Raw genomic sequence first — 13,380 nt, forward strand, 5'->3', positions numbered from 1 at the left:
ACTAGTATTGATGGTGGGAAAGGTGGCTGGATTTTAATGTGGCTTTGGTTCTCTTCCTGCCCTTAATGTGAAAACACAGCGTATACCGCAAAAGGTCTGTGTGTTCTGGAACTAAATATGAAGGACCATGGTAGAGTTTACGTAATGTTCCAATGTGGTAACAGTCTCATGTTTTTATAGTTGGAGAACAAAAGAAATTCACAAATCAAGGCATATTCAAATCCATTGGTGACAACATTAAGTAAAGTAGGGTAACCTCTGCTGTAAGATTTTTGGAAACCTTCTGAAGACATTTTTAGTTGTGGTATTGGGCGAAGATAGTGTGTTCTGTTAATACACATGTGTTATGTTAATACACCCAGGTAGGCACTGAATGGCTATTAAGGAGGCTGCAACATTCTGTCTCTCCACAACCAGGGATTTCCTCAGCTTCTCAGTGTGCATTGCTGATTTCCTTTTTTAAGCAGCTTTCTTTTAGACTGAGATCTGCCTTTGTGTTCAGTCTTTGTTCTTTATCTGAGAGTGATGCTGGGAATAGAACCCAGGATCTCCTGCATATGAACAAGCTCTCCACCACTGAGCTGCACTCTCAGTCCCCTATGTTAAGTCTTTATTGGCGGTGTATTTTTCATCCTAAGTAGATGCAAACTTGATTTTGACCTTGGTGATTGTGTTAGTGTATACACAAACCAGCTATATGATTGTACATTTTTGGTTATGAACAAACTTTCACATGCATATTTAAAATAGTCGCATGTAGCACAAGCTGACCTCAAACCTACTAGAAGATGCTCTTCAACTCCTGATCCTCTCTCCTCTGCTTCCAAAGTGCTAGGATGATGGGCATGTGCCAGCACATGGGGGTCTCTTCTTTTGTATTATTGACTATGAGTGAATATTTGATAGATGGAAAACATATTTACAAAACTTAATTTTTTTTCACATCCAGATTCTACATGGGAGTTTCTCAGACTGATTCTCGACCTGTCCATGAAAGTTCTGAAACAGGATGGGAAATACTTCACACAGGTAGAACCATACTTCCAGTCCCTCAGCCCTTAGCCCTACTCCGATGACTTTCAATAAAAACCATTATTTGGATATTTGATTGCATGTTCTTGAAATTTACCTTTGTCAGGAGAACAACAATATCATTCAACTAACAGCAGCAGGCAAGATAAGCTTGATTTAGTTGGCTCTGCCTGTAGTATGAAATTGCACCAGCAGGTGGAGACACAGATCATAGTTCTCCCCCGACCCACCATCCTTTAGGTCCATCTCTAAGGAAAAGCAGCACATTCATGATAAGCAGCTTTGCCTATATATAGTGTGAGCTGCAGACACCAGATAGAAGTGAATTGTTGCTTTGTACTTTTTTTTTCATTCTTGAGGGTATTCTTAACTTTAAAGAAGGTTTGGAATTGTTTGGTATTTGTATAAAATAGGTACATATAGAAAGATATTATACTCCTTCCTAAAAAGTGACAAAGGCAACTGATTGTTAATCCAGTCTCTTTACTTGGTACAAAATTTAATAGCCAAGTTCAGCACTTGCACTCTGGACTCTGAATTCTTCTGAGTTTACTGGAGAGTATTCATCCTGCCACACATAAACTCTAACCCTTTTTAGTTTTTACTGAAATAAGAAGTTACTATTTTGATTATGGACCATCTTAAGCAGAAATCTATTGTCTGTCTTTCGTACATAAATCCCATCCACTAAAAACACTTCACTTTTGTGACCAATTTTATATTGTATTGATTTCTCAATAATTCATTTCTTTAAGGTATATCTTTTAATTTTGCTAAATACTAAATGCTAAATACTTTTATTTTAAAATGACTTATTTTTATTTATGTGCATGTGTTTCTGTGGGTATATGCATGTAAGTGCAGCTGCCTGTAGAAGCTAGAGGTATCAGATCTGTAGCTAGAGTTACAGGTGCTTATGAGACTCCTCAACGTGGGGCTGGGAGCTGAGCTCCAGTCCCTTGGAAGAGCAGCCAGTGCTTGTAACTGCTGAGACATCTCTACAGCCCCAGTACATTGTATTGTAAATATATTTTTTTTAAAGATTTATTTATTTATTCTGTGTGTAGTGTTCTGTCTGCATGTATGCCTGCAGGCCAGAAGAGGACAACAGATTTCATTATAGATGGTTGTGAGCCTCCATGTGGTTGCTGGGAATTGAACTCAGGTCCTCTGGAAGAGCAACCAGTGCTCTTAACCTCTGAACCATCTCTCCAGCCCGTAAATATTTTTTATAAATCATACATAATGTAATTATATCATTTCCCCCTTCCCCTTCTTCCAACCCCTTTCATGTACCCCCCCTCTCACATTCATGGCCTCTTTTTCTTTAATTGTTAAATACATACACATAGATACACATATATTTGTGATATATATGTAAATACATAAATACAACCTGCTCAGTCTATATAATGTTATTTATATGTATATTTTCAGGACTGACCATTTGGTATTGGGTAATCAGTTGGTGTGCTCTTCCCTATGGAAGATTATTTCTCTGGTTTTCAGCATTCTTTAGTTGCCGGTAGTTCTTTGTCTAGGGTTGGGCCCCATGAAACGTCTCCCTTCCACATTATCATGTCTATTTGTATCATCCTCATTCAGGTATGATTTTGGCAGCCATATTGCTCAAGTATCATGGGTAGCTTCCATAGCATTTCTAGCAGACACAATGTCACAATAGATTTGTTTTGTTCCTCTGGCTCTTAAAATCTTTCTGAACCCCTTTTGTGATGTTCCCTGATTTTTAGGTTCAGGAGCTGTATTGTAAATGAATCAATTATGCTAGTTTAAATTTTAACATGAATTTATTTTTGACTGATCTATAAAAACATAACAATGATCATTTACAGAGTTACCATGAGATGTTTACCTACATGTATACATCGTCTACTTTTTCATCAGGTTAAGCACATGTATCCTCTTAAACATATATCATGTGTTTGTGGAGAAAACATTCATCTTCCTTTCTTGTAATATTTTAAAGTATGCAGTGCACAGTCATTAGCTATCTTCACCTTATACTGTGTAATTGCATGGCAGAACTTCTTATTTCTGTCCAACTGTTACTTAGTACCAATTGATGAACTGCTTTGAAAGATTATTGGTATATTTAAATATCCAGAACAGGTGGAGGTCTTATTTTTTCCCCGAGGAAGCACTCGTCTGCAGACTCGAGTCTGTCCTGGCTATTTCATGGGATCTGAGAAGAATAATGCTGGAAAGAATTTAGAATACTGAGACACCTAAAGCTCTAGCTTGTCCTGTTTTCCTTCTCTTCCCACTGCATGCAAAGCCTGTGGGCACATGGTAGCTTAAAGCTACAGGGTCTACACACTGTGGGCCAGATATGGCTGCCTGCTCTGTAGTTTCTTGATAAACTGCCATGCCTTTGTTTGTGCTCCAGGAGCAGTGTGGAATATTGCTAGGGAAGCCTCATGGTCTGTGCTGTCTAAAATGTGATCTGTCTGGCCCTTTGCGGAGGAAGTTTGCAGGCCTCTGTTTTATGTAGAATGTTGATGATGAAACCCACTCAAACAAGGCTTTGTACTGTGAAAGCAATACCGATGCAGTGAGTTGGACTTTGGGGAGCATATTTATTGTATTGCCTTGTCTCCACATTTCCACAACTAGAAGGAAGTCTCATGTGTAGCACAAATCTTAGAAGGTCTTATTAATCTAAACAAATGCAGAGGCAGGTATTCGGGTGAATGCTGAAAGATCAGAGAAGCAGAACAGGCCACAGCCAACCTCACCTCACCTATTCCTCAGCTGATCCTGTTTCCTCAGACTGGAAGCCTCTGAGTCCTCGTCCAAGTGGATCTCAGCTGAACTGCTGCTCAAAAGCCTAAAAGCTTAACCAGATTCTAGTTCCTGTTCCTCACACCTTATATACCTTTCTGCTTTCTTCCATCACTTCCTGGGAGTAAAGGTGTGTGTCACCATGCCTTGCTGTTCCCAATGTAGCTTTGAACTTACAGAGATCCGGATGGATCTCTGCCTCCAGAATGCTAGGATTAAAGGTGTGTGCACCACCATTTTCTGGCCTCTATGTCTAGTGGCTGTTCTGTCCTCTGACCCCAGATAAGTTTAAGGTGCACAATATATTGGGGAACACAATACCACTACACTCATGCACATTAATTGAGGAAACATATGAGGCTCTAGGATCTTAAAACCAAATAGAGATGTACCAGGATCTGCATGGGTTGGGTCTGGAACTCTGACTAGGAGTAGTGAAAAAATGATGAAAAGAAAGAGCAGGACACCTTTGCATGGCAAGGCTGGGGTCAGGTAGGCTGTGTGCACTCTGATAGAGTTGAGCCAATGACTGTAAGCAACTTGGAACCTCGGCATGTTTTATTATGTACAGCATAGGGAAAAGAAGTTAGCTAGTCTTGAGAGGAGGTATCTATAAGTGAGCAGTCTCAGGTTGTGAACATCCTGGAGGAGAAAGTTGTTACTAGTTTTGTACACATTGATCAATCACTAGCATTAAAACCCCAAGGAGCCGGGCGGTGGTGGTGCACACCTTTAATCCCAGCACTCGGGAGGCAGAGCCAGGCAGATCTCTGTGAGTTCGAGGCCAGCCTGGGCTACCAAGTGAGTTCCAGGAAAGGCCAAAGCTACACAGAGAAACCCTGTCTCAAAAAACCAACAAAACAAAACAAAACAAAACAAAACAACAACAACAAAAAAAACCCAAGGAAGGTATTGCCATTTCTTTGAATCTCACCATTCCTATGGGGCTGAGGCATGCCCATGACAATAATACTTACTCATGCAGGACTGCACTAATGCAGGGCTTCCTCTGCTCCAGTACAGAGACTGAAAACAAGCTAGGCATGGGTGCCATCTGCCTATAATCCCAACTACCTGGGAGGCTGAGGCAAGGGGATTTAAGTATGGATCCTCTGAAGCAGTCAGTTTGGAGTAGATGAAAGGTTCCATTAGGAGGTATGATGGTTTTGTCCTTGCCTGCAATGGGGAACTGGTGCTTTAGTGTGAGAAACTGATAGAAATGTTCCATGAGAATACAGCATGTGCAAATACTAATGACTCAAACTTTGATAACCTGCTTTTGTGAACTGTTTCTTTTTTAAACCTCCAGATCATTTATATTACAGATCATAAGTCCAAGGCTGTGTTCTTTGCCAAGAGTTATTCAAAAGACATCACTGTGAACATTCTGTCCTCCCATTCACTACAAGTGGAGATGTGAAGTGATAACATTTTGTGATACCCTGGGGTTGTTTCTTCTGTTTGGTGTCTGTATGTGTCACACACTAAAATTCACATGGATTAAGGGGCATAAGCCTTGCATGAAGCCGTACTCTCCACCATTCATTCATTCATTCATTCATTCACTCATTATTTATTCATTTATTTTGTGGTGAATTCCTGCATGCTAGACAGGAGTTCTCCCATTGACCTATACCCTTAGACTCCACTTATTTACTACCTAGTGACATGCTCACTTCATTCCTACCATTCCCCTTCTGCCCTTAGGTGGAGTGTGTAGCAGAAGAAATGGAGATGGTTAATGGTGGGGTGAGGATGTTATATAATGATTTTCAAAAACTGAATCTTCCCAGCAACACATTGCTTGTGTCACAGTGGCCAGTTTGTGACATCCTGGCATCACACTGGGTGCTTGAAGGTAGCCTTACTATCTTGCCATGGAACTTGGGAATGTGTATTTTTGAGAATAGAAGTAAGGTTCTGGGACTTGACCATGTATCTTCTGTCTCCAACCCTTCCCCCCCCCACACACACACACTGCTACATACAAAAATGGGTTTGTGAGACACAGGGAAGCTACCGTGAAAAATGTAGCAAACTCCTGACCACTTTCATAATCTGCTTTCTGGAAGTAATCCATCATTAGCATCATTTGAAATTTATTTTTTATTTTATGTTTCCAGTTATTTGTGAGTGAGAGTGTGGGTGCCTGTGGAGTTCAAAAGAGGGTGTTGGATTCCCTGGAACTAGAGTTCCAAGCATTTGTGAGCCCCCTGACATACATGTGGAAAACTGAACTCTTGAGTGTCTGTACTCCCAGTATGTGCTCTTCACCACCGAGTTGTCTGTTCAGACCCTTAACTGTCAATTTTTCTTCTTGATTTTTTTTAAGCTGGGCATACTGGCATAGACCTTTAATCCTAGCACTTGGGAGGCAGAAGCAGGTGGATCTCTGTGAGTCTGTGGCCAATCTGGTTTATGTAGAGAGTTCCAGAACAGCCAGGGCTATACAACAGAGAGACCTTGTCTCATAAAGCAAAACAAAAACTGAAAAAAATGTGTGTGTTTGTGTATGTTCATGTGAGTGCATGTACCCTCTAAGGCCATTGAGGTCAGATCCCCTGTGAGCTGCCCAACATGGGTACAGAAAACTGAACTCAGGTCGTCTGCATGGGCAGTAAGAATTCTTAACCACTGAGCCATTTTTTCCTGCCATTTATTTAGTGTCAATTCTCAAAAAAATTTTTTTTTCCAGTTCACCTAAGTATGATTTTTTTTTTACTATTTAGTTTTGCTTGCTTTAAAAAAAAGGTTTGTTATTTTTAATTATGTATATGTATGTGTGTGTGAGTGTGTGGGTATGTGCATGTGAATGCAGATGACCTGGGAGACTAGAGGTATTGGGTCATCCTGGAGCTAGAGCTAATAGGCAGTGGTGAGCTGTCCAACAGGGTGCTAAGAACTGAACTTGGGTCCTTTAGAAGAGCAATAAGTGTTCTTAACAACTGAGTCATCTGGCCTAGTCCTATCCCCCCCCATACCCCTACTTTTTGAGACAGAGTATATGCAGCCTTGGCTGGCCTGGAACTGGTTGCATGGAGCAGGCTAGCTGGCCTTTAACTCACAGATATCCACCTGCCTTTGCTTCCCGAGTGCTTGGATTTAAGGCATATGCCAGCCAGCTAGTTTTGCTCACGTTTGAAACTAATAAGAAGGGCACAGATAAGGATTTATATTACAGAAATTATACAAACTGATTTAAGGTTAAAAATGTAAACAATACAAAAGTCTGTAAACTAAAAAAGTAAGTGTTACTTAAGTATAATATGAGACATGGAGAATTTTCTAGAACCGAAGCTGCTGAACTAATGAGTGATTATTTCTTTGCTGTTGGGTTTTGTTTTGGAACTCCGATGTATCTTTCTTAAAAAGAAAAGAAAAAAATGTTCTATTTATGTAGACAGGAAAGTGAAATTTATCATGTTCCTTTTTTGGGTAGGTCTCTATTTGTGGAGTTTCTTCTTTCCCTTTTTCTTTTGAAAAACTGCTTCATGACAATGTTGGGAAAGAATAAATTGAAACCTTCCAATTTTTGTACCACATTCTCAGTAAGGAGGTCCGGCCCTCCCATATGTCCTCTTTAAACATACAGCAGGGTGTCAGTTTTAAGATAGCAGACGACCATTCAGCTGTACACCTTGGTGGCATTTCCGTTCTATATCGCTTCCCCAGTGGTGATGTGTTCTAAAAACAACTGCACAGTGTTTTCTATTTACGAATTGTAAATTACATGTGTGGTGTTTATATGCTCTCATGGTGAACTTGATGTTGAAACCAAATTATATGCTGGTGAAGGGCACTTTGGCTAAATCCCACTGCAGGACCCTAGATGATGGGTTATTAAACAGGCTGGCACTGAAGGATGACGTTGTGCTAAGTGAATGTGCTAAGTTGAAGCTACCAAGGCCATCTCTTGGAATAGTTCTAACCCCTTTCCATGGCTGGCTGGCTGGATACTTGGTTTAAAAAGGTTGTTCTCAGAAATTCTGACGTCATAGGCCACTTGTGAAGTTTTTCATCTCACATTGTTCCTTATTCCTTAAAAATTAGTCACAGAGGGCTAGTGGGATGGCTCAGTGGATACAAAGGCTTGCAGCAGAAGCCTGACAACCTGAGTTTGGTTCCCAGAAGCCACATCAAAAGGTGGAAACAGAGAACTGATTCCACAAAATTCAGACTATCACACTCATACAGTAGTGTACACTTTAAGAAAATCAGAATCAGAATTTGAGGAAAGGATGAGGTATGAATACAGTTGTGTCAGAACTTTTTTTTAAGAAAGGATGTAGTTTAAATCATTGTGGAAAGGAAGACCATCATTTTGATATTTCAGTTTCAACACAGTTGTGACCGGTACTGACAAAAAATTTACTTTGAGTGGGTTATGTGGATGAATATGCTAAATTGCATGGTGTGGATACAATGAACTATGTCACTAATGAGAAATTGGCCTCACTGCTTTCTATTGCTTCATACTTCAATAATTTGAAATAGCTCCGTAAATGAGGTAGAAAGAGAATGAACTAATGAATCCATAAATAGAATTCAGTGTAATTTGTGGAAGTATAAAGGCCTTATCTCATTTTTAAAGATGAACTTTTATCTCAAGCTCCAATTGTTCTCCCTTTATTAGAGACCTTCAAATGAGTATGACTTGGAAATCCCATTGTTTGCTTTTCTCTCTGATTTAGGGGAATTGTGTCAATTTGACTGAAGCCCTGTCGCTCTATGAAGAACAGCTGGGGCGCCTGTATTGTCCTGTGGAATTCTCAAAAGAGATTGTCTGTGTCCCTTCATACTTGGAATTGTATCCTTTGACCATGACATTATGTGCTACTTTTTCAGATCATCTAAGTACATCACATGCTGCCATTATTAATCATAACAACAAGCAGAATTAGCTCTATAGTATATAAACTCTGAGTTTCAAACTTAAGTGGGACTCTTCCTGAGAACTTGAAAAATAGGCTTTATTTTTGGATCTTAGAGACTGGGGTGTCCCTTGTCATAGATTTCCAGGGGCCTTTAATCATTAAGTCCCACTGATCTAAAACAGAAACAATGGTTTGTCGAGTGACAGGCCCTAGCCAGGCATATGCAAATTCTTCTGTCGCCCCAGTCAGAACTATTACCCCAGTAGAGGTGGGGCCCAATGGCCTGTTTCTCAGTCCTCCAGGGGACTGATGAGTACCTGATACTTGAGAAGTGGTTTGAATTCCCAGAAACCCACATAAAAGCTTAATGGCCCGCCAGCAATTTCAGCATATGAAAGGGAAAGTGGGGGATCCCCTGAGTAAGCTGGCTAGCAGGACTAGCCATATTTGTGATAAACCATTCTTAGCAATCATCAGCTTCCATAGCTGCAAGCTGAGTCCAGGTTTCTTTCATGATGGCAGTTTCCCTTGTTATCAGGGGGCCCTCGAACTGCTGCTGGCCCTGGGTTAGCTCCTAGCTTGGGGCAAATAGGCTGCTGAAGCTGGATGCCTAGTAAGGGACAAGAGCTGCCCAGGTCCTTTGCCCAAAGCGGGGGATACTATGCTTGCTGGGCAGCCATGTTCTTCAATGGCTTGTAGAGATTTAACATCTCTTCATCTCCATTGCTCCCTTGTCCCTTTAACTGTTCTTCATGCTTAGAGCTTTGAGAAATAGGTGTAATGTGGAGAAGGCTTCTGGGTCTTAGAGTCCCTTTAACTTCTGTTCTACTCTTCCACCTTCCCTGCCTCTTTGCCCTCTTCCTTTACTCCCATCCACTTGTTCCTTATTCTTCTCCTCATACTGATTCGTCAATCTTTTGGGAGGCCTCCAGAGCAGAAGCAACAGTGTTGCCTGAGAGAACTGTCCCAAATGTCAGATGTCCCATGCTGCAAAGTGGTCTTGTTTAAAAGCCCTTTGTCCCATCCCCACAGTGTTCAACCTACGCCAATAAATCTCTGTCCCTCTTTCAATTTGTAGGCCTATGTACACATGTTAACTGGTACCTGCTCCTCCTTGAATGACCTTCCTTATTCCTTGACTCCCTGTCCAGGTGGGTATTTTACACTGTTTGGAAGAAAGCTAAGCCTTAAAGATGAGCATCCCCTGAATGTCGTGTGCTGCAAGCCGCCTTCCTGACTTCCATATGTCCTATATACCATCAACTGAGTCAGGCAACTGGTCACGAATTCCTTCAAGTGTTTTTTTTTAATTATTATTTTTAATTTAAAAAAGCCAATGGGAAAATGTATATTTTAATGAGCTAGGGTGTTAATTTTTGAAAGTCAGCTGAAGGACAATTAGACAGCCCAGCAAAGACTGCGGAATGCACTGACCCCCTAGAATGTGATTTTAGTATTTTTTTTTCTCTGTGTGGGGTTTGGGTTTTAGTAGATTTTAATTTGGACATGTGGAGGAGTAAATATCATTGTTTTATTCTGGAGAGAAGTTCCTGATAGTGTTCCCCCCCCCATTCCCAAATTGACTTAGATATTAAAATTTGGTGCTTTAAAAAGACTTAAGTGATTAGCAGTGCTTCAATTAAAATTACAAAAGAGACCTTTCATGTGTTTTGTCACTTTATTTCAGCCCATGTTCCTCTTTCTTACCTCTGATGGCCAAGAACAAAGATATATTCTAGACTGTTTAGTTCTGTAACTGGACTTATGTCATACTGTCTTTGTTAAAGGCCTTGGGACCTTTGTGAATTGTAGTAGTGACTTCATTTATCACAGTGGTGAATGATCCATGGCCTATTTGCCACCTCTGCTTTATAAAGTTGACCTGAGAATAGCAGATTTTGCCTGACTGAAAAGTTGAAAGTCAAAAGATTATTTCTGTTACCAGTCTTGGTGATTGAATTACAAGTAAATATAAAAATCTTTGGGATAGCTGCTATGAAACTTTGAGAAGACTGCAGAATGTGCAGATGCACAATAGAGTTCATGTAGTCCTGTGGTAAAAAGAATAACTTAGGAACTCTTAAGAAAGGGCATGTGGCCAGGCAGTGGTGTCACATGTCTTTAATCCCAGCACTTGGGAGGCAGAGGTTCTCTGTGAGGCCAGTCTGGTCTACAGAGTGAGTTCCAGCACAGCCAGGACTGTTAACCAGAGAATCCCTGTCTCGGGAAAAAAAAAAAAAAGAAAGAAAGTGCATGTGAATATCAACTTGGTATTGTATTGTGGATAACAATCCAACCAATTTAAATTGTCTTTCGTATTATTTGTATAGAAGATTTATACTATATCAGGGGAATTGGTTCATTTATGGTATTTTTACAGTAAGTAAAACATTGAAAATGTAATATTTAGTGAGATGGAATCAGGATCAACACTGAAAATTCTTTGTTCCTCCTAAGATAGGAACTAACGGTATAGAGTATACCAAATGATCTTTAAAAATGAGTGCAGACATTTGCGATTTTTATTGGATTGACATGGAAGAAGAAACAATACAGAATAAAAGGAGTTGGGAGTCATGTTCAAATTAGATAAGTTTAACAATATTTTTTGTGTATGGATAGGTTAAAAACAGACTAGTAGACACTTCTCTATCCAAATTCTTCTGTAATTCTTTGAAAGACTTTGTGTATTGTGGAGGATTGAAATTTGATGTACTGCTGCAGTTAGAATATGAGTTGGGGCCAATTGTCCCTCCCCCCATTTTACTGCTACTTTTGAGACAAAGTAACAGTCTGTATGTATCCCAGTCTGTCCTGGAGCTTGTTATGTAGCCCAGGCTTGCCTGGAACTCTGCCGAGAACTGAGTTTATACCACCTTGACACCCAGCTCAATTTTTGCTTCATTTAAGTAAAGAGAATAAGTATACCAGCTTTTGGGATATATTATTAATGCAAGGCATGACCTGGTTGGTGCTTGAAGAGTAACTTCAGGTCACAACCACAGATCCACTCATATTTCTGGTGACTCAGGTCCTGCTAAGCCAAGTGGTAGAAATTAAGAGGATAAGGTTATGCAAGGCTACTTGGAAGATACATTTGGGAGAAAATAAAGGAAGCGGTGTTGAGTTTATCTTGAGTAATAAAAGTGAATTCAGACTAATTTCTTTTTATTTGCTGAAGGAGGATCTCAGTTTTGAACACTTGTTATTTTAACACAGAAGCATGCAAACTGAACCAACATCCCCCCACCCCTGCCCTGTGCTCTAGCTAAAACCCAGTCTTACTTTGGCTGCCTTTTAAAGAAATGCTAATGATCCAGTGATGCTATTTTTTCTTAATGACTTTAGTGTTGTGTAGTGTGAAAGTTTCCTTTAACGGTGGAATATATTATGGTGTCCTAGCTTTTTAATGAAAGACAAAACAAATATGGATAGTGTTTAAATTTCTATTCAACACAGCAGATACTAAGAATTGATTTATTAAGACATGAAATACTGTTTTCTCTTGGAAATGTGATTGAATATTTATAACACTGACCCAACTGGATCAGGGGAAAGCTGGGTTGGTGGTGTTTTTAATGGGCTAGAGCACTGCTGATATCAAAATAAAAAAATATGTACTGTTCCTTCCTGTGTAGTTTGAATAGTCATGTCCTTGCTTTCTCTAACTATTGCTGCCACAAGAGTTTGTATTTCTGTCTGTCATCTGCCTGTCAATAAATTGATCAGTTTTATCCTGTTCTCCTGACTCCTGAGAGAGGGAAGGGAATTAACTATGTGTTATGTTCTGTGTTGGTCTGTCTGAAGCTCTTCAGTGGAGCTATTCATAGTATGGTTTACCCGACAGCTCTGTTTTCTGAGCCTTTTATTCCCACTGAATGTTTCTCTCTAGCAAGACTTGCTCAGACAAGACAACAGTAGTTGCTGATTTTCATTGTGGCACTAGCTACTTAGCATCCCTCTCAGGACAATATTTTTTGGTGCACACTGTTCCAGAAGCCAGTTGGTCAGCAGTTTTTGATACTTCATTATTATGTAGGAGCTGCTATGTGACCTTGAAGAAACAACTGGCCTTTGATCACCCTGTCACCTAGTGTCTTTTCTTAAAGACTTGCTTATTTTTATATGTATGTGTGAGTGCCTGCACACATGTATGTGCATCGGGTATGTGCCATGTGCCCGAGGAAGCCAGAGGCAGATCCTCTGGAACCGGAGTTACAGGTAGCCACGTGGCTGCTAAGAACCAAACCCAGGTTCACTACAAGAGCAGCAAGTGCTCTTAACTGATGAGCAATCACTCTAGCTCCCTGAGCACTGTCTTTGTACCAAATAATAATTAACATTAATACATTTAAAAATAAACCATACCCATTTCTGTCATCTTTCTAAGTCTCAAAACTATGGTGTGAATGAGATGTTGATATCACCGAATGGGCCACTCAGCAGTCCAAGGGTGAAATGTGCCTGAGGGTTCCATACCCATGGACTTTTTTTTTGAGACTAGGTCTTATGTATCCCAGGCTGGCCTTAAATTCACTGTGTAGCCTAAGGATGACCTCAAACTTCTGATTCTCTGGCCTCTACCTCCTCAGGGCTGGGATTATGGACATGTAACTCCAGGCCTGTCTTTAGGAGTACAGTTTAAATTTAGGTTTCCATATGTGGAAGATAA

General features: G+C 40.2%; 1 protein-coding gene across 1 annotated transcript in view; it reads left to right on the top strand.

Moving 5' to 3' along the window:
• The window catches only part of Sms (spermine synthase), a 51,016-nt gene extending 40,646 nt beyond the window's left edge, over window positions 1-10,370 (top strand). Inside the window, exons 9-11 of the mRNA XM_028873212.2 lie at window positions 950-1,029; window positions 8,526-8,641; window positions 9,860-10,370. Of these exons, the coding sequence (XP_028729045.1) occupies window positions 950-1,029; window positions 8,526-8,641; window positions 9,860-9,899 (236 nt within the window). The 3' untranslated portion in view covers window positions 9,900-10,370. The remainder of the gene's footprint in view (window positions 1-949; window positions 1,030-8,525; window positions 8,642-9,859) is intronic.
• Window positions 10,371-13,380: the final 3,010 nt, after the last annotated feature.

The sequence above is a fragment of the Peromyscus leucopus genome, chromosome X (genome assembly GCF_004664715.2).
Source record: "Peromyscus leucopus breed LL Stock chromosome X, UCI_PerLeu_2.1, whole genome shotgun sequence".
Classification (NCBI taxonomy): domain Eukaryota; kingdom Metazoa; phylum Chordata; class Mammalia; order Rodentia; family Cricetidae; genus Peromyscus; species Peromyscus leucopus.